The sequence below is a fragment of the Rhinolophus ferrumequinum genome, chromosome 19 (genome assembly GCF_004115265.2).
Source record: "Rhinolophus ferrumequinum isolate MPI-CBG mRhiFer1 chromosome 19, mRhiFer1_v1.p, whole genome shotgun sequence".
NCBI lineage: Eukaryota > Metazoa > Chordata > Mammalia > Chiroptera > Rhinolophidae > Rhinolophus > Rhinolophus ferrumequinum.
This window is the reverse complement of record NC_046302.1, coordinates 47,745,709-47,772,573: the sequence shown is the minus strand read 5'-3', so window position 1 is coordinate 47,772,573 and position 26,865 is coordinate 47,745,709. Positions and strand designations below refer to the sequence as shown.

General features: G+C 48.9%; 2 protein-coding genes and 1 non-coding gene across 3 annotated transcripts; 2 read left to right on the top strand and 1 right to left on the bottom strand.

The window, feature by feature from the left end:
- The first annotated feature begins 9,891 nt into the window (after positions 1-9,891).
- Positions 9,892-14,048, top strand: RAX (retina and anterior neural fold homeobox). Its single transcript, XM_033135650.1, has 3 exons — positions 9,892-10,168; positions 10,477-10,721; positions 13,560-14,048. Exons 1-3 carry the CDS (start codon positions 9,892-9,894, stop codon positions 14,046-14,048), a joined length of 1,011 nt encoding a protein of 336 aa, XP_032991541.1.
- A 3,067-nt stretch (positions 14,049-17,115) lies between these two features.
- On the bottom strand, positions 17,116-17,495 carry LOC117011836 (NADH dehydrogenase [ubiquinone] 1 beta subcomplex subunit 3-like). Its single transcript, XM_033087555.1, has one exon. The coding sequence runs from the start codon at positions 17,470-17,472 to the stop codon at positions 17,182-17,184; it is 291 nt and encodes a 96-aa protein (XP_032943446.1). The 5' UTR covers positions 17,473-17,495; the 3' UTR covers positions 17,116-17,181.
- A 4,222-nt stretch (positions 17,496-21,717) lies between these two features.
- On the top strand, positions 21,718-21,791 carry TRNAI-GAU (transfer RNA isoleucine (anticodon GAU)). The gene has a single exon. It is a non-coding gene; the product is annotated as a tRNA-Ile (tRNA).
- The last annotated feature ends 5,074 nt before the right edge of the window (positions 21,792-26,865 follow it).

Sequence of the window (26,865 nt, the reverse complement as noted above, 5' to 3'; positions counted from 1 at the left end):
GTGGCAGGCAGGCGGGTCCAGGTCAAAGCGGAGGTGACCACTCAGGTGTGCAGCTTTTCGAGCAGTGTATACTGTAAGTAGTGGACACAGTTAGAAAAACCATGATGACTAAACATGTAGACAGCAACTTGGGTCCAAATGTTCCCAGCAGAGCACGTAGCTAGCACCTGGCAGCAGGAAACACACTGTCCTTTTCATTAGACATGTGGCCACGTATGGAATTTCCGCTGTGCACCATGCAGAACACCTATCTGCTTAACGATCTTCAGGTCAGCCAAGAGGAGACAAAAGCACATGGGATTTCCTCTCCAACTTCCTTCCTTAGAGGGCAAGGTCTCACCCTGTCTACCCATAAGCATGACTCCAGGTCCCTTCCGAGAAAGACGTGATAGCACAGGGTGTCCTCAGTGAGCCCCAGGCTGCATGCTCACTGGCAAGCAAAGATCACTCCACCTCTCAGGCCCAGGCTCCTTGACGTCACTGATGCTTCTAGAGTGCGGCACTTGAACGGAGCAGTAGCAGGGATGTGGTAAAAGAGGAGAACAGACTTTATCAGCCGTTTGCCTTGTTGAACACCATTCCAGAGGTCACGTGAAGAATGGACTTGAGGGGGGTGACACCAGAAGCAGGGGCAACTGACAAAGTCATCGCTGTTTTTGCATTCAGCGTATTTCCTCATGTCTGAACGTGGTGATAGCAGTGAGAACAAAAGGAGTGGACGAATAGAGCACTGAGAAGTTAAACCAGTCTCTGTGTTGTGTCTCCCTCCCACCTCCTCTCCCCGGTTTCTGGCTCATCCTCTTCCGCCCTTCTTGCCCCCTCTCCCTAGCTCTCTCCTCCTTTTTCCTCTCTGGTCCCACCCCATCCCCATCCTCCAGACTAACTTCCAATAAATCATGCTGTCATTCCGTGCCCCAGACTTCCAGGCTGTACACAGATTTCTTTCTCCTAACATTTGCTCTCTTTCAAAGGGAATTACCCCAAAGACTTAGAACATTTACTTCTGAAACACTTTGTTTAACCAAAGCCAAGCAAACCAAAACAAGATTCTGGTTTTTCGATGAATGTTCATAGGCTAAATAATTCTCAAAGACAAATTTTTATCAAGAAGAACTGCTCTATTGGAAGAAAGGGAACTAAAACCAAAAAATCAGGGGTTAACCTAGTCCATACCCAGAGCTCCTGAATGTGCTGTATAAGGAGTTTCATATTATGAAAATATGTAAATAAAACAAATTATTAGGGGTCCAAAACCATCCATCTCCAGAACTTTTGCATCTTCCCCAACTAAAACTCTGTGATCCATTGAATGCTAACTCCCATTTCCTCTTTTCCCCGGCCTGGTCACCACCATTCTACTTTCAGTCGCCATGAATGTGAGTATTCTAAGAACTTCATAAGAGTGGATCATAGAATACTTGTCCTTTCATGACTGGCTTATGTCCCTTACCATGATATCCTCCAGGTTCATATCTGTTGTAGCATATATGTGTCATAATTTCCGTCCTTTTTATGGCTGAATAATATTTCACTGGCTGTAGATACTACGTTTTATTATCCATTCATCTGTGCATGGACACTTGGGTTGCTTCCACCTTTTAACTATTGTGAATGATGCCACTATGAGCTACTATTCTAGTCCCTGCTTCCAATTTTTTCCAGTGAAATTAGGTAGAATTCCACCCAGAAGTGGAATTGCTGGATCATCCTTACGTTTTTATCTACGTTAGAAATATCCGTTTGGGGAGCTACAAAAATGATGTTTGGGGAATGTTATACAATTTCATATCATACAAATTAAACTCCGATTCAGAAATCTTGGAAGTTTTTTTGCCTTTTACAAAACCTTTTATTATGGACAAATTTCAAAACCTTACCAAAAGTAGAAATACAAGTATAACAAATCCACATGTACCCAAGTTTAGCTTCTTTGCCCTAAAGTGCTGCTATCCTTAGAAAACTATACTACATTGTTACAACTTCATCTATAAACTGATGGAATCATTCTTAGGTGGCATCTAATTCCTGGAGCTATAGGAAGATAGCAAAAATGTACTAAGCAGTGCTTGCTGGTTTTCTTAAGTAATTTCAGAAGCCATTCAAAGATTTCCTAGTTGTATTTCCTTAAAGCTCATTCCTTTAACTTACAATGCACAGACCCTGAAGTAAAGTGCAGTAAGCTGCTGGCATTTGAGTGAAGGTACTTCTGGGGAGCATCTTGAAAAACACTACTGAAAGCATCTGGTGGTTAAAAGAGGCCAATTAGATTGGTCAAGACATAGAAGATAGGCATTTTTAGGGCTTGAGGAGTCAAAGGAGAAAGTACAATAAAAATTGACAAACAAATGTCCATAAAACTGCCATCAACTGTAAAAGGAAACTACAGCTATTAGTCTGCAGTAGAGTGGCAGGATCCACTTTGGAAAAAGAGTGGCATTTTCCAAAATGATGCACCCCGCTCAGGGAGAAGCCAGGGCAGGGAGGGCTCTGAGCACTCCAGCAGGGGCATTGCCTGGGGCCCCAACTTCTCATTTGATGAACACTCACAGCAAAGGCCGTGGGGGAAACCCCAGCCAGCGCTGATGCTAACAAAGCTGGAGTGGATGGAACTGGCTTTTGAAAGTGATCGAATGAAATGACAGAAAGGATCATGTGAACATTTGGGGGAGGGTATTTCAGACAACGGGAATAGTCCGTGCAAAGTCGTGAGGCAGGAAGGGGCTTGGGGGATTTTGAGAAGAGAGACAAAGGCCAATGTGGCCGTAGCTTAGTGAGCAAGTTGGGGCAGACAGGAGATTGGCCAGAAGTGTTCAATGAGGATATCTGAGAAATGGGGAAGGGGAAGTCTTATAGAGCAGCGCACAGAGTTCGGATCTTATCTTAAGTGTGTGGACAGAGTGCCAGAGAGCTGTTTCCAGGCTCTCGGCCTCACGTGGAAAGGTGATGGCTCGGTTATTACATGTCCACCAGCCATAATCAGATGGCCATTAGTTGTAACTAGTTGGCCATCAGCTGTAACTTGTTAGCCATTAGCCACTAATATAACTGCCATGGCTACACTGGCAAGCGGGGTTGGTTTGTTGGTTGGCAGAAAAGTGGATGGCAGATTGCGGCTCCTGTGGCTCCTGCTTCCTGTGTCTCCAACCCAGCCACCAGCGAGAATATAATAGTATGACTCCCCTATCTATAGCTCCATGGGTGTTCCTTTTTGGCCTCACCATATCCTGCGTTCTGGTGTGGCAGGACCAGAGGCCCTGCATGCCATTAATTAACAGTAAGCGTTTGCGGGGCTTTGGCATGATCTGATTTATATTTTCGAAAGAGTATCTGGCTGCTGAGTGGAAAGTGGGGAGTAGGGAGCTTAGATAGCAGGAAGGAGACCAGTTAGGAGGCTAATTCAGTAATCTGCCCAAGCAAAATAAACGGTGGCCTACCATGTGGTACAGAAATAGTCCAGAAATAGAGCCAAAAAGGCTTATTGAATGTGGGTGGTGTGGGAAAAAAAGTGTTTTAGTAACATTGACCTCATAGCATACTGTGACAATGAAATGAGAATTGACTCCCTGATAACTGTCCTTTCCAAAAAAAAGAAAAAGAAAAAGAAAAAAAAGAGGGGAGAAGCATCCTGAAGATGGCCAAACTCTGGGTGGGGGATGGGCCGAGGTTGTTGCAAAATGGGCCTCCTCGCATTTGCCTTCTTAGCCTCTAAGAGGATTCATGGGTTGCAGGACCTTCATCCCCCAAGATAACTGTCTCTTGTGCTTCCCCTAGACACTCTGAATTCAATTAGTGTAATTAGAAAACAAGTAAAGAGGAATTACCGTAATGTAGCTTTGCTCCTAGCAACTCAAAAAAAGCCCATTTCTTTGGCAGGCATCCAAGCGTCCCTCTTTCATTTACGTATTCTAAGATAATGATGTCAATGTTCCATTTTTTTGGCAAAAACGTAAACATCACTAATCTAACAGATCATATGTTAGTTTTAATAATACTTTCTGATTTCTTCATTCTTTAAAGAAGTAGGAGCCCTGGTATGCTAATAAGTATTTTAAAACCATTAATGGGGAGAGGTGGGAGAATGCCCTAATTTTTCATGTTTGTTCATTTCTGTGCTGGAAATACTCCCACTATGGCTGATTTCAAGCTACGAAAGTCACTGAACTCAGAGCTGGAAAGAGGTCCTAACCATCGGCTCTCACAGCCAGTAAGAGCTGATCGCAGCACATCAGTTGGTAGGAATATCAGTTGTTTGCCAAAATGCCCTGCAAATATATTGCCAAGAGATTTGTTTTCTTTTACGTAGAGGCTACTTGGATTGAACGCAACTGCAAAAGCAAGCTCAGGACTACGGTAATGGAGTTGGTAAATGATTGGGCGGGTCTTGCAAGAGTAACTCCATTGTGTTTGGATGACAAACACATTTCTCTGGTTTCTTACACAGACTTACTCTAAGTACAAGCATGAGACATCCAAGTGTAGGATCCAGAGAGCTCAGCACAGCAGTGCCAAAGCCACAGCCGCCTGACAGAGAGTCAGGGAGTCCAAGCCCTGTCACAGACGTTCTGTCTCGTCTAGGGCAAATCCCTTAACTTCTCTGGGTCTTCATTTCCACATCTACAAAGGAAAGGAGGAGGCTAGAAGTGAGAGAGCAGGCAAGATAATCACCAAGATGCCCGCTTCTACATCTTAAACATATGATCCTCTGAAATAACGGAAAACTAAATCGGAGACCAGTTTTATGTTGTTCCCAAAAATATGATAATTGGGAAACAGTGAGAATGCCAAAGGAGAAGAGACCTCTTGCTAATTACTGGATGGTCTGCAGAGAGCTGTGGCCCCTGTTCTCACACAAAGGGAAGTCTTTCAAACAGGGTATTACTGGGAAACACAACAGCTCCCAACTGCCCTCGGTTTCATCTTGTGATCAGATGAAATGTCTGTTCCCACATGCCATCCGTGAGAGCTCTCAGTTCAGCCAGAAATGCCTCTATAGTCCCATCTCTTCACTGATTTATGTATTTTAGCCACATTATGAGATGGGGTTATTATTTGCTGCAATATCCTTATATCAACACTTACTTCTATTTAGTATGAAAATACTAGAGAATATTCAGATTGTCATATGGACTCACAAACTGGTGTATAGGAAGTGTGTTTATCATTTGTGCCAGTTTTATAAATGTGGTCAAGGATATTCATTATTAGTTGTCTATTTGTAAAAATGGTGTCTTTGATAAGTATCTCAAGAACATTTTCCTGATATACCTTCTGTGATGCTTTAAGTAGGAAAATATTTAATCAATGAGGAAGATTTGGTAGTGAGAGATGAACAAGCAAAATGGGCTCAATGTCAGTATTTAAGAGGGAGTTTAGCTATTGGGTTTTTTTCTTTTGCAGCCATTGCCAGTAACTTGCATATCTTGCCCATGGCGTACAATATACAGTATAGTATAGGGGAGAATTCATAACATCAAAGGCAGATACAATAGAGGCTTTAAAACATATTATTTACAAACCACTGCGAGTGAATTGGAACCCTGGGCACAGAGAGAGAATTCCCTAAACTTTATAAGACAGGCTTGGGAAATTGAATGGTTTACTTAATTTATTTTTTAAGCATATCTGTCATCATTATAATTGACCAAATAAATTATAGACTGCTCATCATACTTTTTCACTCCCACATCACTCAACATCTAAACCATATTATTCCTGTATCCTTTGACTCCCAAATGTTCTTTCTTTATATCCTAGTTCTCTGAAAGCCACAGGAGAACTAACAGTGCAGATCACACCACATTGGGAGGTAGAAACACAGTGTTTAGATGGATGCATTCCTGAAAAAACACCTAGGTTCAAGTCTTGGCTCCACCTGAAAACAGCTGTGCAACTTGTGACAAATGACTTGACCTCTCTGTGTCTCAGATTCCTTATTTGAGTGCAGATAATAACTGTCTACATCATAAAGTTATTGTGAGGACCACTTAGGTAATTTATGTAAAGCACTGGAAAGAGTGCTCGCTGGTATAGAGTTAGTATTGTATAAATAACAACGACTATTGTTTTTAACTCTAGACAATGGAATTTCTTGAACTTGTGTGTGTGTGTGTGTGTGTTTGTGTGTGTGATATGATTATATGAGTTGTGTTTTATTTCGGCTAAAACTAAAGTGAAGTTGCCTTTTTCTGAAAAATATGGATCAGCTAGTGGGGGGGTGGTGGGATGTGCTCTGAGACAGGTGGAGTTATTCTAGGATTAAACTGCATCTACTGAGAGGATGGTCTACATGCAGCCAAGTTGCTTTCCACGTAGGCGCTTACGCAGACATTTTTCGCCCAAGCCTAAAACATCGCTTCAAGGGGAAATTCCGAGAGGCTGCGGTCGAATGGCATGGGCTCACTCTGTGAACATGCCCCCTGCCCACCCAGTGCACAGGGAACTCGTTCTATAGACGCGCGTCTCTCTCAGGAGCGCGGAGGGTGAAGCAGAGCACCTACAATAGTCCAGAAATGGGACCTCCTGCGTACATCCAAGAGAAAAAGGGCCACTGTATGCTACAACTTCACATAAGTGCTGCTTACGTTTAGATGTTGGTTTGATAGGATTAAGCAGTCCCTACCCTCTTTCTCCTCCAAATCTCCCTCCCAACTTCAGTTGGCGTTCTGAACTGCCCTTCCCACAGCACACAGAGCCTCCCTAAGAGACCCCTCAGGTCCCAATCGCCCCACTCTCCTCACTTCTGAAAAAGTTTCTCCGTGTCATGCCAGGTTTAAAGGGGCTTTAGCTGTGTCTCAGTTCAGCCTGCTTGGTGGGGGGGGGGGCACTGAGAGGGAGGAGTTTACTTTGATCCACCTAATGAATTAATGAATTAAACAGAGGTGGAGTTCAGAAGCCAGGCTCCTTACTTTTGCTGAAGCTGGGCTGATTAGGAGCTGGCGTAACTGCTGGAAAATTGCTGCTTCTTGCTGAAAGAATTAGGGACATGGCCGAGTCCATTCATCTGCCCTAATCGAGTTCTTGGGAAATACACATGTAGATTAGCCACTAACAATGACCCCCGCTGATTGCTTGGAGTACCCTCCACGGTGTCCACAATAGTATTGACTAGCTCTTTATGTCGCGCACAAAGGAAGCCCCAACCTCCCCTTGTCTTGCTTTGCCCTGTTTCCCCCATCGTCCCTCGCCAGTGGCTGTTGAAGTCTTTTCTGCTTTTCTCCAGAGACTCTGAAATAAACAGTAAATAAAAGCTAACCTCACCTGGACCGATTAGGGTGAGCTGGGCAGTTCCAGAGGGAATTAACTTTGGAAAACAAGGCCATACGCCCCTTAGCGTGTGGGCAGGAGCTTAAGAATACGCTGCCCATCTTTGTTTAGCGGTGATTATAGAAATCAACTTAATATTGGGGAAGTTTACATAAAAAGCATTCTCAGTCAGAGGGAAACAACAAACACCCATTAACTATCCCGAAAGCTGCCCTCTAGTCAGCAAGTCATGGGCACCCCAGCCACCTGGTCTACGTAACTGTTACGTGGGACCTTGTGGGTTGCCCCCAGGCTGATTTCCAGGCAATACTTTTGACAGCCTCAAAAACCTGAGCAAAGCCTGGGGGCAAGCTTCTTCAGCTGGACTGGGGGCAACCTCCCCAGTGTTTGTTTGTTCAGTCCTCCCGGGCAGACTCAAAGGCCTCTCTCTACAGACTCTGACTTCATTTCTTTCTACCTCAGCCTCTTAGGTGCAGGGTTCAGTCTCTGGGAAGAATGCAGGCTAAGGTGTGCTTTCTTTTCAAAACATCGCCCTCAACAATAATGACAGATGAGCTGAAGCCGGAAACACCTGGACAAGGAGTTCTAGTCCAGGCCCTTCCACTTAATAGCTGTATCACTTTGAGCCTCAGTGTCCTCTTCTGTAAGATGGGGACAAATATATTTGTGCTGCTCACCTCACAGGGTTGTGGGGATCAGATGATAGGAAGAATGTGAAAGGATTCTGAAAATTATAACGTGTCTGTGAACACTGTAAATCACATACTGATTTTCATTAATTTAGCTTTTTCTTAAAATTAAAAATAATTTAACTTGAACCAGTAGCTCAGTTTCCATCTGCTGCAAACTCACACACTTGCTATTTTAATTTATCTTTTTATGGTTGTATTAAAATTAGAGTAATTTGTCTAATGGCCTCCCACCTACGTGCCCATCACAGAGAATTAACCATTTAAAAATCCTTAGCATAGTCACATGTCCTTTTTAATGTCCTTCTAACATCAATTTAAAGGTGGAGGATCCAAAGCTACGTGTTTTTCTCTTGTTTTCTTCCTTTGTCTTGTCTCCCAGGCTGGATCTTAAGCCCTTCAAGGCCAGTGGCCCTGGCCTTCCCTTTCTTTTGTGAGGCTGACACGGCCCACATCAGAGCTGGGTCCTCAGAAAGGACGCAATAAACGCTTGTCTGAATTCAAGGAGAAATAAACAAACGGAATGGAAATCAAGGAGCCTGCTGCAAAGATTTTGAGAAACTCTAGGTCCTTTCCTAAAGATGCTAGGTTTTTCAGGAAGCATTTCAGTTCAGCAAAGGCCGGCGCCTGGCATCAGATCTGAGAAGTGGCAGGGGTCACAGAACTGTTCACAGCACTGGGGGATGTGGAAAAAACACTTGCCGGTAGAAATCATCTTTCCACTTGGCCTGTGAGTCACTCTGGGCCACGGAAGCCTCGAGGGGCCCCCAAAGGGGAAAGAAATGCAAGCTCATTACACCTGTAACCCCCGGAGAAGTTCCAGGCCCTCCGTCCCTCCCCAGTCTGACTGAGGTTGGGTCATCTCAGCCTGCAGGATTGTTTGGTTGGGTGGGGGTGGGACGGGGGAGGATCCCTCAGGACACAGTGGGTCTCCCACCGGGCCTCAGCCGGGTAGCGTGTCCGATTCGGGGCGTCCCAGCCTCCTGCTGGGCAGTCGGGCACTTGAGGTCACCGGACCTGCGGTTACAGATGGCCCCCTACCTCCTGGGGGCGGACGCTGGAGTGAGGGAGCCTGCCCGCGCTCCAGTTGGAGGGAACAGCGAAGAATAATTAAAACAGACATAGACAAACCAAATAAAGCCAAAGTCCGGGGGCTTCGGACTACGGAGCCCAAAGAAGAGGTTAAAAAAAAAAAAAGGACAGAGGGGAAAATTCAAACTGGGAAGAAGCGTAGACTGACTGCCAACGCCGAAGAGCCAAGAAGCCGTCCCAAGGGTCTCCCGGGGCGCTTAGCCCTGCGGAGGAAGCAATCCGAAGAGTGAGTCTGGGGTGGGGGCACATGGAGGGGAAGATGAACCCAAGGAGGGGGGCAAGTCCGAGGGGCGTTGGTGAGACAAAAGGCGGCAGCCCAGTTGAGGCAGGACTAGGGGGCGGGGACCACGGACACGGATCCCCAGGCCTGTCAAACGCCCCACCGCCGGTCCCCGGTGTGTTTGGAGTGTTTGGAGCGGATCTAAAGTGGGAGGTGGAATGTTCGGAGTTCTGCCCCTGCCCGGGGTAGCGGGGAGAGGACCCTGAGGCTGGACCAGGGAAAGACCCGCCCAACTGCGGGGGGAGGGATCGAGGGGATGAGGCTGGGTCCGGGGCCAGAGGGGAGGAGCCGGGCTGAGCCGGCTCTCAGGCTTTAGCACCCGGAGCCCGTATTCCGGGGAGTCGGAACGTCCGACTCCTACAGGGACCCAGGCAGCCGCGGGCGGAGAGCTCGCCCAAATCCAGCGCTCGCAGCCGGAGCCAGCGTCACCCTTCGAGCGTGACCTTGGGTCGGAACCCCTCGGGTTGGACGTCCGCACCGGAAAGCGACTTCGAACCTCTTTTCTTTCTCCAAAGCAGGCGGCGCTACAGAGAGCGCGGGCCGCGCCTCCAGCCTCCCCCGCCCCCCATGCACCTGCCGGGCTGCGCCCCCGCCATGGCCGACGCCAGCTTCTCGCTCGCTGGCCACCTGCTCCGAAGTCCCGGTGGGAGCACCTCGCGGCTGCACAGCATCGAAGCCATCCTGGGATTTAACAAGGACGACGGGATCCTTGGCTCCTTCCAGGCGGAGCCGGGCGCTCGGGGCGCGAAGGAGCGGGATAGGAGGCCCGGCGCGCGGGCCACCTGCTCCAAGGCGCCCGGGGGAGGCGCCGAGCCCGCCCCGGCACCCGCTCCAGAGTACCAAGGTGAGTGCGCACCCCCGGCTGCTGCGAGGCCCGACAGAGCCCAAACTTAGGCGCTCTGCAAGAGGATAGAGCCCCTTCCGTAACTTTTATCAAGGCACCTGGGCGCGGAGTTGGGCTCTGTGTGTATAGCAGAAGGTTCCAACTTGGATTCAGAGAAAGCTTAGGTGGCCCTCGCAGCCCTCACCCCGACCTCCCGACCCATCTCCGAGCCCACATCCGGCTGCCAGTGTCCTGGGGTGGGCGGGATGTTTCCAGCTATAGTTCGGGGCGTATCTCTGACCTGACCATCCGGGACCCCGTTGTCCCAGCCCCTCGTCCCTACTGCCCCAAGGAGCCGGGGGAGACGCGGCCGAGCCCTGGGCCCGCCGCCGGCGGCGATGCGAAGCTATCCGAGGAGGATCAGCCCAAGAAGAAACACCGACGGAACCGGACGACCTTCACCACGTACCAGCTGCACGAGCTGGAGCGCGCGTTCGAGAAGTCCCACTACCCCGATGTGTACAGCCGCGAGGAATTGGCTGGCAAGGTCAACCTACCCGAGGTCCGGGTCCAGGTAAAGCGCCCAGATCGGTCCTGGGAGAGTCCTAGGCCCAAGCTGCAGCCAAAGCTCTCTTGAATCCTCGGGCGTCCACGCATTTACGATGGCACTTTACCCGTTGGCCTTCCTCGACTTGGCTGGCCCAGAGTCCCAAGGAAGTGGCACAGATCTCCCATGTGCCGCCCCCCTCTGCACCCCGCACCGCGCTTCGGAAATTCTGTTCCATTTGTAGTATCATCTCCCCTTTGGGATCCCCCTCTGCTGAGCGAAAGGGAGAAGTGGGAATGGCTGGCAAGGTGAAGAGGCGACAGACAGCTCCTTACACACGGTCAGGATGGGGGTGGGTAGAGAGGGAATGTAGGCAGCAGTTGAGGGTACACGGATTGGGGCTCCAAATGCCACCCTAGTCACTAACTGCGTGCGCTGGGTTTAAAAAGAAAACCCTGTCTTTTTGCGAGGGGCCTGGCACCTGGCAGTTGAAACTGGGTGGATTTGTTTAAGACGCTGACTTTTGTTTCTCCGGTGTACATCCAAGCCAACTTCGGGCTGCTGCAGAGGCCTTTTCTTTTTGTTGTAAAGGGTTTTTCGCTTTAATTAAAGCTGAATTATCTTTAATCCCTGATCATTAAAATATTTGAAAGCCTTAAATATTTGCTAGTCATCTGTGAAAAATCTGGGAGGATTTCCAAATTGGGAGAGTTTACAGAGTCCCGAATGGGAGTCGTTGGGAACAAATTTCACTGCATCTGAAAGGCAGTGGAACTAAGATGGGATTTTTGTGTCTGATTTCCAGGAAGTGAGATACTCAAATGTTTGGGGGCCTTTAGCCTTGCCTTAAAAGTCAAAGGGGACAAGCTCTTGCCTTTGTGTCTTCTGCTTAGTTTGAGGGTTTTAAGTAAAGAGTAAATATCACCGTTTTAAAATATAGTTCACTAATGTGACCCAAGATTAACTGGCAAAGACACTTCAATTTCTCCAAATTCAGGACAGTAAAGCTGCAATGATTTCATTGAAGGGGTGGACATACTAGCACTTGCTTTCCAGGGAGGGAGGCTGGGGTAGGAAGAGAAAAAGCATCCAAGTGAAAGGTGATGAAGAAAGAGGACAGTCCAAGGCTTCCAGGGCCCCTGCAGAATACAGACACAGCCTACTCAGGGGCTGGCTTCGTACCTGATGACACCTCTGTCCCGCCTTCCTTCCTTCCTCTTTACTTGTTCAGGGATTCGGGCTTCTCCTCTAAGTTGTGAGCTTCTTGAGAACAGTGTTGTGAATTCTCTGTGACCACAGGGCCAGCACAGTGCCCAGCACATGGCCGGTTCCTAACACGTGGCTGTGACGTAATCAGATGACGGAGAGCTGGGTAAGGTCTCCGACTGTGTTGAGGGCAGCAGCCTCAGAGCCGACTAGCCCAGTCTTTAGCCCCCCACACCCCCTACACACACACATTCTGGATACTAGATCCAAAGACTAGAGCTGATATTTTGGAGGATGGAGTGAGACTTGCAGAGAAATGGAGGAGGTAGGGGTGAGAGCGCTCACAAAGGCCAGTGTTTCTCTTTCTCTGTTATCAGCAAATACCTAATGTTTCTGAGGAAATCGGGGCCTCACATAGGTAGACGGGAAGAGGGCAGGGGAACTTACATTTTTGTTCTTTCTCTACCTCCCCCCACCCCAAATCCCAATCTTACACACACTTGCCCTGCTGGGCTCAGCTGCTGGATGGCTCTTTTCTCAGCAATCCTAGGAGGTCACCCCACCCTTATTTACTCAAAACTACTTTCTCCCTTCTGAAGTCACAACTATTCTCCTATTTCCCTTCATAAATGTAACACTGAAGCCACCAATTGGGCCAAAGTTCTTTCCGGATTCTCTACTAAACTAGACCAATTCTTTCTGTTCTGTTCCCAAGGGTGGTAGCCGGGTGGTGGAAACCTAATTAGACCCTTTCTTGTACTTTTACCAAATCAATCATGGAAGTTTCATCGTTAGAGACCAGACTTCCCTCTGGCATGGACTTTCTATATGTAAAGAAAGAAAAACTTGAACTCATTGAGTTCATCTTAGGATAATGTCAGAACTAACTCCATAAAGTAAAGGTAAGTATAACAAACTCGAACGACTGTAACCATTGAGCACTAATTATAAGAAACATCAGAAATCCTAAACGGATATCAGTTAAATAAACACGAAAATCTTATTAAAGCTGCAATTCAAGTATGCTTGGGATAAAACAAACCCAGTTTTTTTCTATTAGTTATCATAACCAGAAGTTGGTGGGAATAGCTGTATTTTAACATCCAATGTTGCCAGTTACAGTATTTAAGAGGATTTGTTTGTATATGTGCATAATCAAGACAAAAGGTATGTAAAACACAGAAAGTTTGAGACAAAAGCATGGCCCCTGAGAGCTGTACCACCCGAGGAGGAAGCAGTCTAAACTCATGTGTCAGGATGGGCAGCTAGCCAGCCGGTCACAGAAATTCGGTGAGATCTAGTTTTGGAAGTCCTACGGTCTGATTCCAGGGTTAACTTCGCTTTTTTTCTAAGCACCTGCTCCGTGCCAAGAGCTGGAAACAGACAGAACCACAGCTATGGGTGAAATAAACGGGGACATGGGTGGGAACGCCATAGAACAAGATGGGACAAAGAGCCCTAGAGGAAACAAGAGAGGAGGACGGGAGACAAAAAAAAAAAAAAAAAAAAAAAAAACGGGACGGGAAAGAAAGGATAATGCGAGTGGGAAGCGGGAGTGGAAGAAGCAGGTGAGAAATAGTTGAACCCAGTTTTACTTAGGGATGGGGGAGTCGAGCTGGGTGGACCGCAGCCCGACGGCCACTGCGCTGCCTTCCGCAGGTGTGGTTCCAGAACCGTCGGGCCAAGTGGCGGCGGCAGGAGAAGCTAGAGGTGTCGTCCATGAAGCTGCAGGACTCGCCCCTGCTCTCCTTCAGCCGCTCCCCGCCCTCCGCGGCTCTGGCGCCCCTCGGGGCGGGCCCCGGCAGTGGTGGCGGGCCAGTCGGGGGCGCCCTGCCGCTGGAGTCGTGGCTCGGGCCGCCGTTGCCCGGCGGAGGCGCCACTGCGCTGCAGAGCTTGCCCGGCTTCGGGCCGCCAGCGCAGAACCTGCCCGCCAGCTACACACCGCCGCCGCCCTTCCTGAACTCGCCCCCGCTGGGCGCCGGCCTGCAGCCTCTCGTGCAGCCGCCGCCAGCCTACCCGTGCGGGCCGGGCTTCGGGGACAAATTCGCGCTGGACGAGGCGGACCCGCGGAACAGCAGCATCGCGGCGCTGCGCCTGAAGGCCAAGGAGCACATCCAGGCCATCGGGAAGCCGTGGCAGGCCCTCTAGGGCCACCGGAGACCAAATCGAGCCAGACAGCGGTCCTGGGAAACAACCTCGAGCCGCACACACGCATCCCTTCTCTCTGGGTCCCCCCTCCCCCACCCCACTTGGCCACTCCTTCCAATGCCGCCTGAAGCTGCAGCCAGGCTTGGGTCTTGGACACACGTCTGTTCCTGACTTACTCGGGAGGACTGACCCTCAGGCCTGCTGAGACCTTCTGGCCACCCCCACACCCTCACAGACCCTCAGCCCTGCTGCTGGAGGGGGAGAGGCGGCCCGGCCTCACCCGCGACGCAGCTACCTACCCCGGAGAGTGCCAGAGCTTCCAGGTTCAAGCGACCCAAAGCCCCCGGCCTTGGCCGCTCCTAGACGGGGTGGCAACCCCAGATAAAGACAGCTGGGAGTGAGGGGCGGCAGAGAAATAGTTTGAAGCACTGTTTGAATTAGTTTCAAAGTATTTGGGAGGAGAATTAAAGATTTACTTGTTTTGGTTTGACTCTGGTTAAGCGCGCTCGGAACTGCGGTGGCCGGGAGGAAGGTGTGTGTGTGTTTGAATGGGGGGCGGGAGCGGCTGCGCTGTGGGGCCAGGTGGGTCTGGGAAAGCACAGAACTGCGCAGAGCTGGGGATCCCTCCTTCGAATCCTCCTAGGGGCGCTCTGCTGCAGCGGACGCAGTGACCCCATTGCCCACGCGCGGAGCCCTCCACCAGAAGAGCCCCTTCCTTGGCGCGTGCGGGCCGTGTAAGTGTGTGGGGTTCGGGGTGTTTGAGCCCTAAGGCTCAGATGCCTGTGCGTTCTCAGTCCCTCAATATCCCAAATATCCCAAAGTAGCAGCTGCGGCTGCTACTTTGAAGGATTGACCCCAATAGGAAGCGTATATACCACCTTCCCCAGAGGAAACGTACTGAAGCCCCTGGCCACCTCGCCTGCCTCTGTCCAGTCTGCCACAGCCCAAGAAGGCCCCTCTCAGATCACTGTCCAGGTCACCAACTCGGTGCTCGACCCTGCTACCCAAGGTCGATGACATTAGTCCTCCGAAGACTGGCGCAGAGCGACTTTTCCTTTTCTGAGCCCCGCGCCTCTCTCTCGCCTCCCCAACTCGCTCCTCACCCCCCACACCCAGCGGTTCAGGTTAACTCACGATGGGTTAACTGCGATTCTCAGGGAAAGAGTCCTGGCGCGCTCTGCGCCACGACCCGGAGGGCACATCCTCGAGGATGCCTCGTGAACAGTATCTGCAGTTCTCTGGCGCCGGCTCGGGGGCCGGGAAGAAATCCAGAGGTCTCCTCCGGCTTCAGAATCTCCCAAGGTTCTCATGGAGTCCGCGGTGAAGGAGATCCTGGGACTCCCTGGAGGCTGGGCGGCGACGGGCATAACCAGGATTCCCGCCGCGCGGGTCCTCGCTAAGCGTGCTCCCGGGAAGACGCCGCCAGAGCCTGAGCATCAACTGGCTATGTTGTGGGTGGTCAGCACGTTGGTGAACCCCCAACCCCCTTTCCTCGTCTTAATACACCCTACTTCCCTGGGCGGTGGGAAAGGTGGAATCATCCATCACCTGTAAGGGTTTTGTGTAAACTGTCAATGACCAGCAGACAGGTGAGGCCATATGCGTTGTGATCCACTTCTCTGATGCCGCAGAACCCCAAGCGCTGGGGTAAGAGGGAGAGTAATCATAGGATCCAGGCCTTGCCATGAGGACCCTCAGAAGCGACTGGCAATTAACCAGGGCTGTGTGCCCTAGACCCACATCTGGTGCTTGGCGCATAGTAGGCTGGTCAGTAAGCATTTATTTAATCGGTTATTTTCCCCAAGGGGTAGGGAGTAATACCTGCGCTTTCCCTCACAAGGATGTTCCTTGGGAAAATGGATGGAGTGCCCCAAATGAGGTCAGCGTAGGTAAACTCAGGCTGAATATGTAAGTTTCTTTCAGTTTGGCCTGTCTTCTCTTTCATCCTTTAACATCCTTTATAGTATAAAGGTTATACTAGGAATGACTTATTCAGAGAACTCCCAACTCGCTAGTGGGCTGTGCGGGAGTACCACACTTGTTCTGCGCCCCTCCTTACACAGGCCTGGGCACCTCTCACTCCGCCCACCCCATCTTCAGCATCTTCTTCGCTTCCCTTAGATCATGTCCACCAGTACTCATTTCCGTCTCCTCTCTCTGCCTTTTTTTCCTTTCTATTCTTTTTATTTTTCCCATCTGCAGCTTTCCATCACGTCTCTCTCCTCTTTTATTATTTAGTTTAGTCTGAGAATGAGTGGTCTAAACCAACTCTTTAGGCACCGACAGGGTTAGCCATATCTGGATTTCAGGGACAAGTCCCTGGGGGGAAAATGATCAAAATACTAAGAGCAAATGACCACTGAAATTTTACTGTGTGCCAGCACGCTTCTAAGCAGCTTACATCTATTGACTCATTTAAGCCTCACAACGACCATACCAGGAAGATACAATTAGCCCCATTTTGTAAAGGCGGAAAGTGAGGCGCAGAGAGGTTGCCCCACTTAACACCCTTGTAAGTGTTGGAGCTGGAATAAATCAGAAGTTCCGGCCAGTTCACCATCATAGTACCTGCCCAGTAAACATTTGCTGAATTCGTGCTTCTTGTTTCACTTCCCAAGAATAGCTCCTTAGGCCCACAGGGGAATTGAGATCCTGTACGGTGGGTGGTAGCTGGGAGTGCTTTCCTGAGCTTCCTGAAGAAGGCTGGACGACACATGAGCCCCCGCTATCCCTCCCCCCAGCTCTAAGGGCCGGCGATTTGTGCTGCCTAAAAGGGTGCAGGTGAGGCGGGAAGCCCGTTCTTACCTCAGAATGGAAGTGAGAATGGCTTGTGTTAAAGAGCTTTAGAACCCCAGACGAACCTGAAACACGTGGGGCCCCTACTCCAGCTCACCGGACTACAGAAAGCACTTTGCAGAGGCGGTGGCCAAGGTGGGGCACCGGCTTCCAAAATTAGACTCTGCTGGCTCTAATTTAGGGGCAGACACACGCCTTTCTGGGACTCCCAGGGAAAGGCCTCCCCCAGGACGCCCGCCTCACTTGGGAAATGGTTCTTTTTTTTTTTTTTACAGTGAAGAAATCTTATCTTTATAAGAGAATGAAGAAGCCACTAAGATACTTCCAGGTATTATATTCAGTGATGCTTCTTGTCTTCATTCTTGGACTCCAGGTAATATTCAGCCCCTACAGCTATCACAAATGCAGCAAATCCCCATTTGAATCCTTTTAGTATTGCACCAACAAAGGAAACATTGTTTGCAAAGCCACCCATGTATCTCCAAGCTTCATTGCGGCCCCATGGATCCCTTAGCCCTCGTGCAGCCAACTTCTCTTGGACAATTTCTAATGGTGTCCCTTCTATCTTCCATTGTTTATAATCTGGAAGTTCCATTTGACTGTGACCATGTCCATGTTCATGGGCCATGTCTGACAGCAATCTGACCTCTGAGGACATTCAATATTGAATCCCGGGAAATGGTTCTTGAGTCTTCTATAATGAGTCAGTCAACGAAAAAAAATCCAGCCTAAGAGAAAGCCTATAAGAATTTATTTGAGCCAAACTGCCAACAGTTGCCTGGAAGCAAAGTCTCAACGGATTGAGAAAATGTTCCGGAAAATGGCCGTCTTGCAACAGACAGGCTCACTTAAGGTGAAGCTTGACCTTTGTCAAGGAAGCTACAGGCCAAGGATGTGACTTCCCGCCATGGCCCACGTTAGTTAGGAATTTTTATGTTCACGCCATCCTATGTGGTTATTTTCAGTCTCCGGAACTTGTCAGGTTTAAAATGTGGCCCCTTTTCTGTCCTCAAGTCTGAGGGTCCACTGGAGCCCAACAAGAACCAGCTGGAAGTGATCTTATGGGGTTCTAGAAGGAAAGACACTGCTGTTTCCAGCACAGCGACCTAGACGGAGGCAGGCCTCGATTCAAGCCGGCTTGGATCCAGTACATCAAAGACAGAAGCTTGGGGACCTCTTCCCCAGAAGACCAGGTCCGCTCTGGCCAGCCGAGGGAGGGAAGCACAACCGCCCCTTTTCGGCTCCAGGGAACGGGTTTGGGAGCTGCCTGTCGCCGGGCGCTAGGATACGTCGGACCTGACAGCTCTGAGAGGGGGCGGAGTCTGGCGGGACCCGGGGTCTGGCCTGCGGACTGTCGCTTGCGCCACCTAGACCCTCCGCCGACCCAGTGATCCCCAGCCTGCGCGGAGCGGGCCACCCCCTGCTCCCCCGCCGCGGTGGGGACGCTTCAGTTTTCGCGTTTTTCCCTTAATGGAGGAGTCTCTTTCTGCCCACGAGAGTGACGAGTCCTCGATGTGCGCCACAGCTCCCGGCCTCTGGTAGCGATTTTTCTCTCCCGCAGGGACGCCGGGGACGGAGGGCTCCGCTTCTCCCGATCGCCTGTCTTTTGAGCCTTGGGACCCGCGGGGCCCTCCTCACTCGGTGTCCTAGGGCCCCGCGCTGCGGCCCCAGGGCGGTCCAGGTTGTTCCTCCCTCGTGGGTTTCCTGCTCGTGGAACCCGGTTCTGTCCCGCTGAGGGTCGGAGCTCTCACGTCCGCTACACCGGAGGGTAAGGCGCAGTGGGAGGCATGGGAGAGCCCTCTTGGGAGCGGCAGGCTTCCGCCAGAGGCCGGCGACGGAACTGGGGCGGCCTCGCTGCGTTTACTGGTTTTAAACGTGTAGTTTATATTTTGGGGAGATGGGACATGTGGAACCGGGGAAGCCGATCCCTGCCCGTCCCCCACCCCCGCCCCAGTTAATCTAGAATCCCGCGAAGGGAGGAGGGGAATCGCGGTCCTTCCTCCTTCCGCCAAATTCCTCGATTAACCGAGAGTCTTTGCAGAGACCTCCGAGAGCCCGCGTGAGAGAAGCGGGGGCAGCGGGGACTCCGCTTCCCCAGAGCCGTGTCCCTCCCGCGGGCGGTGTAGGTAGGGTGTCGGGGTGCTGGCCCAGGCACCCCTGCGACTTTAGCATTTGATGTGCAGTCTTTGCCACGCCCCCCCACCCCCACCCCCAACACACCTCCAGCCCCAGTCCTGGCCCCGGCCCCAGGAAGCCTCCGGGAAAAGACCTTCAGGGAAAATATAATAATGTGAATGAGAAGTTGGCACTTCCTTTCCGCTCAGGAAGCGCGAGCGCGGCTCCGGCCCGAGGGCTCCGCCTGCCTGCTCTGTGCCAACGTCGTCCACTTAATTGGGAACTAGCTCTAATAGCCTGGTCTCAGCTTGTTAACTGTACAATAGCGGCAGTTAATGACTCATTAGTGCTTAATTCCTTAACTGTGCCTTAATTGCTCACTGTAAAAGCCCTTTCGTAAAACTGGATTAAATCATCTAGATCCTTGGACGCGTCTCACAGCCGTGGAAGACGCCGGGACGGCCAGGTCCCGCCTCTCCTCCCTCCCCCCCACCCCAGTCTCCCATCTTCCGCGAGTTGGCTTCTTACCCGGAGGGGCCGCGGCGGCCCTCAGCCTGGACATCGGACACTCTGTGGTCCGGTGGTGGCGGTGGCAGTGCCTGGTCCCGTGGCCTTTAACAGGGCTAGATTTCCAAGATCCCTCCTCCCTCGTCACTTCATCATAGATGCCTGAAATCTAACACTTCATTTTAGAAGCTGCTTTCCTCTGCTCTGTGCTTGGCATAAGCATGTGTGTTCAGATTAGTGGGTTCTGACTGAGTTGTATAGAAACACAAGGCTGCCTTCCTGTCGAAAGTTGTCTAATGAAGGTTCTTTCCAGTCCTAACAGTGGCTGGGTTCTACAGTCTCCCCATTTGTACTTTAAAAAAAAAAAAGTAGCCCTTAGTTTTTTTTACCTTCTTAATTTTCTTGGGCTCTTTATCCTTGCAAGGCGTAGTGGATGTGTAATGCTGGGTAGATGTGAGTCTGCATGGTGAAGGAGCGTGGCCTAAGCAGAGGAAATAACGATATAACTGTACATGTTTTCAAATGCCTACTGCTTTTCTCCACCTCGTCCCCTAGGCCACCCCAAATATGTGTGTTCAAAACAAAATGTATTAGCCTTTACTGTATGTCCTAAAACCGCCTGAAACCTCTCCTCCCTCTCTGCATTCATATCCACCCAGTGGATATGATGGGAATCATTCTTGACCCCTTGAGGCCAGTTATTTTCTAATTTCCTTTCTACCTTGTTCTTCAGCCACATATCTTCCCAGTTGTAGCGGATCACTTGGCTGCCCAGAACAAAGACATCTCCCAGCCTCCCTTTCAGTCAGATATGATTAAATAATGACCAATGTCATGGAAGGGGGGTACTTTTAGGAAGTAAGTTCTTAAAAGACACCAGCATGCCCTGCTCTTATTCCCTTTCCTGCAGCCCATCGGCTATAAGGCAAGTAGGATGCTGGCGCTGGGTTACCCACCTTGGACCATGTCATGAAACCATGTGTTGAGTATGTTGAGTAACAGGATAGAAGGGCCATATATGTACGTGGCAAGTCCCTGACACTGGATCACCGTATGAGCTCTGGACTGCAGCCTGGGCTCTGCATTTTAAGTCTAATTTTTTATTATTATTATTGGGGAAGGGGAACAGGACTTTATTGGGGAACACTGTGTACTTCCAGGACTTTTTTTTCCAAGTCAAGTTGTTGTCCTTTCAGTCTTTGCTGTGGAGGGTGCTGTTCAGCTTCAAGTTGTTGTCCTTTCAGTCTTAGTTGTGGGGGACTTAGCTCGGCTCCAGGTCCAGTTGCCGTTGCTAGTTGCAGGGGGCGCAGCCCACCATCCCTTGCGGGACTCGAGGAATCGAACTGGCAACCTTGTGGTTGAGAGCCCACTGGCCCATGTGGGAATCCAACCGGCAGCCTTCGGAGTTAGGAGCACGGAGCTCTAACCGCCTGAGCCACCGGGCCGGCCCCTAAGTCTAATTTTTTGGTCACTGTCAGCCAATCCTAAACCTGATTCAATCCTAATCCTGTCCTTTCCTTCAGCTTCTATATGTAGTTAATTTCTTAGCCCCATCAAGTCTATTTTAGAATGTCTTTTAACGTCACCTATCCCTGTTCTGCTGGTTCTCTAGTTCAAGGCTCAATCATCTCTCACCCATGCTGCACGGGACCTCCATGGCATACAGGGCTTCCCATATGCCACTTACCACACTAGGTCCCATTTTATGGTTATTTCTTCATTTACTGAGTTCTCTCGATTGGTCTCTCTCTCTCTCTCTCTCTCTCTCTCTCTCTCTCTCTCTCTCTCTCTCCTTCTCCCCCTCCCCCAAGCATTGAAGCTATAGATACAGCTTCCATATTGGTCTCCTTGTCCCTTAATCCTTTCCATCTATCCTTCTCACTGCAGCCACAATTAGGTGCCTCAAACAATTTCTCTGCTGAAAACAATTCCTTATGGCCTATGGGACAAAAGCCAAACTCCTGATGTGTACAGCATCTGAGGCTCTTCTGAATCTGACCCCAGCCCATCTTTGCAGGCTTGTCTCTGGCACTCCCCATCACCCTTCTTTCCCTTCTCACCCTCTGTTCCAGTGACACCAGAGTACTCTGCATTTCGCTGGTCCACCATATGCCTTTTCACTCTGTGGCTTTGAGTATGAATGTTCCTTCTGCCTGGGAGGACTTTCTACCCTCCCTCTTCAGGACCTGGCCCAGGTACCACTGCCCTCTGGCCTGCATTCCTGCAGTAATAAGTTCCTTGTTCTAGGTGTGGCCGGTTAGCTCAGTTGGTTAGAGCGTGGTGCTGATAACACCAAGGTTGCCGGTTCGATCCCCGCATGGGCCACTGTGAGCTGCGCCCTCCTTAAAAAAAAGAGGTAAGTTCTTTGTTCTTCTCCCCCCACCCCCCCATTGCTCCCAAACTCTTTGTTGGTGTCAATTTACAGTTATTCCAGCATTTAACCCCTAGTGTTGTCTCTGGCCCCCTGTGAGACTGTGGCATCCTTGAAGTTGTCTGATTCTTCTCTGTGTATTCAACCTCTGAGCCAATGAAAGCATCCAGTAACTGATACTCAATAACTAAGACAAGGGCTGATTCCCAGAGAAAGCAGTGCCTTCTATCAAAGCTCATATCAAAGAAACCTGCCCTAGCCTACAAGTCACAGAAGACTTCCCTGAGGAAGTGGCACTCAAAATAAGTCCGGAAGGGAACACAGAAGTTAGCCAGGCCAGAATTGAGAGGTGGGGGGAAGTCTCTGAATATGCAAATGAGGAGGCAGCAGGGCCTGTTTGAGGCTCTGAAACAAGGCTGGTCTGGCAGAGGTCAAAGGCACCTTGGAGAGTAAGGGTCTGTACGTGGCTACAAACAATTATAGGAGGCAGGTTCTGCATCCAACCAAGACTCATAGGAAGGGATTCCCCAATATAGAAAGGGTGTCCGGCCAAAAACTAATTAGTGACAGGTAGTGACATGATCATCTCAAATAAATCATCCTGTCGGCCGTATGGAGAAGAGTTTGGAAGGAGGTAATAAAGAAGAAGGCTATTGCAGTAATTGAAGAGAAAGATCATGGAAGCTCGACTTCATGAGGTGGCAAGGAGGCCAGGTTTCAGGTTGAACAAGGAGATTTTGAGTTCAGTCTCAATCAAATGAATTTGTGTGGAGATAGTGGGTCAACAATTCCAAGTACTGGTTTGGAGCTCCGAAAAAAAGATCTAGCTGATATATGAGTTCTGGGACCAGTGTACAGATAATAAAGCCATGGGCATAGATGAGATTGCCCAGAAAGAGAGAGTGTAGAATGAGAAGCGAAGACCTATGTCAGAGCCTTGAGAAACTCCAGCATTTAGTTGAAATGTTGGAGAAGACGGAGGAGTGATAGAAGGAAAACCAAAGAAGTGTGGGGGTGAGGGAGCTGAGGAAAGAGAGTTTCAAAAAGGAGGAATGTGCAACAAAAACGTTATTTGAAAAACGTAAAAATTAGGCAGTGATGACACAGTAAGGTATAATTCTTGCTTCCTACAGGGGGATGGGATGCAGCCATTTTAGGAACACGGCCAGTGTGTCCTGCTGCCTGGAAGGTAATCACAGTGGTGGCCAACCCCCCACTGGACACTTCTCCAACACTGGGGGGTCGGGGCAGGTGTTGCCCAGACTTTGCCAGTTGTTATATTTGTAATGACCTTATTCCTGTTCTTCCCCCTAAACTTTCCCCCGTCTGTCGTCTGCACTCATTCAACACATAGGAAGAAAGTGAACTAACACAACAGTCCTAGAAGTGGTAACCGATGATCTGAAATCCATTCAGCATAAACTTTTTAGTTCTTTACACATGTGCTCCAACTTACCTTTCTCCATCACTCAAACTCTCTGCACACGCCCTCTGCTGTTGCCAAACTCAACTTTCCATCGAACTTGCCCTAAGCGTTCCTATCTCTATGTCTTTACCCAAGCTCTTCCTTCTACCTGGAAGGAAGAGTATTCTACCTGTATTCTACCTCACAGAGAATACTTTAAGATGAATGGAAATGAAGGTGCAACTTCCCAGAACTTATGGGATGCAGTTAAAGCAGTGTTTAGAGGGAATTTTATAGCTATAAATGCCTATGTTTAAAAAAAAGAAAGCTTTCAAGTCAAAAACCTAAATTTCCACCTTAAGACATTAGAAAAAGAGCAAACTAAACCAGAAGTGAGCCAAGGAAATAGTATAGAGTGGAAATTAATGAAATAGAGAATAGAAAAATAGAGAAAAATCACATGAAAAAATATTTGATATAATTAGTCATCAAAAAAATGAAAAACAAGACCACAACAAGGTACTGCTTCACACACATTAGAATGGCTAGAATCAAAAAGTCAGTAGCAAGAAGTGTTGGGGAGAGTGTGGAGAAATCAGAACCTTAACACACTGCTGGTGAAAATGTAAAATGGTGCAGCCGTTTCAGAAAGCAAACCTGGCCGTTCTTCAAATGATTAACTACATAGTTAATATATGACTTATCAATTGTGGCCAAGAGAAACGAAAACATGTCCATCCAGAAACTTGGACATGAATGTTTATAGCAGCTTTCTCCATAAGAGCCCAAAGGTGGGAATAACCCAAATGTCCATCAACAGATGAATTAACCAACAAAGTGTGGTTCAGACACATGATGGACTGTTACCCATAAAAAGGGATGAAGTGCTGATACACGCTACAACTGTGAGTGGCCCTTGAAAACATGTGAAGTGAAAGAAAGCCACATACCACATAAATAGAAATTCATACGCAAGTTCAGAATAAGGAAATCCATGAAGACAGGAAATAGATTCATGTTTGCTTCGTGCTGAGGGACAGGGGCTTGGAGACATAGAGGGTAATAGATACAGTCCATGGGATTTCCTCCTGAGGTGATGGAAGTGCTCCCAAATTGACAGTGATGATGGATGGATGGCTGCACACAGCTCTAACTATACCAAAAGCTATTGAATCATGTACTTTACAAGTGGGGGAATTGCATAGTATGTGAATTATGTCTCAATAAAGCTGTTAAAAAATGGATCTTCCCACAAGCTCTTGCTGCTTCCATCCATTTCAGGTACTCACATTGGAATACTTTTCCCAGTTACCATTTTCATTATGCCGGGTGAGCCTTTTCAGAGTAATAATAATGCAGAGATTCAGCTAACATACACTGTGTGCCTACTGTCCTAGGCACAGGGGTAAATCCATCCACACACTTTTTCTGCACTTTCAAATCTCAACTCCTTTTACTGCCTTCAAGGCTCACCTGCATGACTGTCTCACCTATTTCCTTTCCCTTTGGCCACCTCAGTGATAGAGACCCTGTGCTCTAAACAACTGACCTTGACAGCATCTTGCTCTCCCTAATTCCCCCTCTATACTCTTGCTCAAGGTGGACACCACCTTTTTATCCAAAACGAGAGACCAACCTAAAATGCCAGCTCTCCTGGAAAAGAGAACCAATCAAATCGCTTAAGTTCACGCTGTGATGTCAAAGCCTGGCTGGAGAACATTTTCTGCCAGTGACAGTTCAGTGAAGTTCAGGGGATGGGGTGGGAGGTTCCTGTGAGGAGCAAGTATGGAAAGAGGCCTCAGGCAGAGGGAAGCTGGGCTGACCTGCTGTTTGCCCAGGACCAGGCCCCCTGCAATGCTGGGCTTGCTCCTGCCATTTCACTTACTTGGGTACATGTTAATGTCACCTGTCTAGGTTGCATTTCTCTTCTCCTTGAAGCTTTCTATCCCTCCTTCAAAGCTCATCTCCTCTCAGAATCTCTCACGGTTTTACCTGCCAGCTGTTTTCTTACTTTCCCCAGATCAGTCTGTGAATCCTGCCTTAGTCCCTCCTCCCATCTCCTGCTTTTTTATAGAGCAAACAAGCCGTCAGTAACTGTGACTGCCTGATAGTTGACCCGAACTCTGCTCAAGGCTCAAGGTTTAGCCTGCAAGATTCTGTATTCAAGCTCAAACAGCAGCTCCTTCTGTCTTTTCTATGCTTTATGTTGTTTCATTTTGGGTAAGGGACACTCCTTTCAGATTACTATCATGGAGAGATGATTGAATTCCTTGTCAGGAGATCACAGGAACCTCGGTTCTGCCGCTGACTTGATATGTGGCCTGAGGCAAGGCAGCCTCATTCTGGCTGAAGTTTTTCGCCTGTAAAATCAAGGAGCTGGACCAGAGGACCTCTACCGTCCTCCCAGCTGCAAAATTCTGTTCCAGCCAATGAACATATTCAATAACTTGGGTGAGGCTGCCACCTAATGGCTAACTCGGGAACTTCACCTGCCGATTGTGCCCTGGAAGTTTCCTAATAGAACGCCTGCTCCCCAGAAACGCTAGCAGTGGGTGAATGAGAAGCGCCTTTCCTCAGTCGAGTAATGCCCTCCTTTCTGAGTCCTCCCAAGTCCAGGGGCTTTACGCTGCCCCTTGGGTGAATCCTTTTCCACTCAGATTCACCCCCAGGCCAGGTCAACCCAACCACAGGGATTCTTAAATCATTAAAGCCACCCTAAGAGAAACCAGGGGGCCAAGAAAGCTTGTGTGTTCATGTTCTCATGCGCCTCCATAATTCAGGTTAGGAAGGAATTGGTTCTAAACTCTGTACAAGAATCAACGTGTGATTGACTTAACCTCTTAAACCTTTCATAAAGAAACATTTGTATTTTAGTAAAATGAGCCCTAACGTAGGGCAATTCTTAATTCAAATTTAATTAATTAAAAATTATACTAAGGGTAGAATTCTAGATGCCTGGGCAGTAAAAATATTTGACACATGGTGTCCTCTTCCTGGTATCCTTCAAATCACAGGACACAAGTAATAAGTTTATGCCTACCATTTAGACATTATATACTATCGGATTGCTACTCAGGTTAGTCTCTAATACCTGGTATTTATACCAAGGTATTAATGACTTAAATATCTTAATATAACACCCATCTAGAAGTATTTACATTTGAAAAGTAAATTTCTGAGGCTATAATGACCAACCCAAAGGATAACCCTTGAACGTTAGAATGTAGGTGTGTAAGAAATCTGGTAGGGAGGTACTTTGAGGCAGGGTAACCTTTGTAGCCACCCTTCAATTCACACATGAGAGAGTGAGATGCTGGCGCTATTTAAGGCTCGTGGGCAGGAAATGATATTGAGAACTGATCTATTCATTCACTTGCTCCCTAGACCAGACATTAACTGTCCAGGAAGGGAATTATCTTTTAGATGCTGGGGTATTTGTAGGAGACTTTACTACACTACAGTATTGTAAACTAGAAGTTGCCTTGGGATTAAAACAATGGGTTTTTCCCGTGTATAAACCACGTACCCCTGATCTTGTTCTTAAGTTATCTAACTCAAGCTACTAATCTGTACAATTTGCATAATGTCTGTCTTAAGGGTTGCTCTGAAATGCTAAGCAAGAT

Coding starts and splice junctions, on each gene's coding strand:
- RAX (XM_033135650.1), top strand. CDS start 9,892: ATGCACCTGCCGGGCTGCGCCCCCGCCATGGCCGACGCCAGCTTCTCG. Junction 10,169..10,476: donor ACCCGCTCCAGAGTACCAAG/GTGAGTGCGCAC, acceptor CCGTTGTCCCAG/CCCCTCGTCCCTACTGCCCC. Junction 10,722..13,559: donor TACCCGAGGTCCGGGTCCAG/GTAAAGCGCCCA, acceptor TGCCTTCCGCAG/GTGTGGTTCCAGAACCGTCG.
- LOC117011836 (XM_033087555.1), bottom strand. CDS start 17,472: ATGGCCCATGAACATGGACATGGTCACAGTCAAATGGAACTTCCAGAT.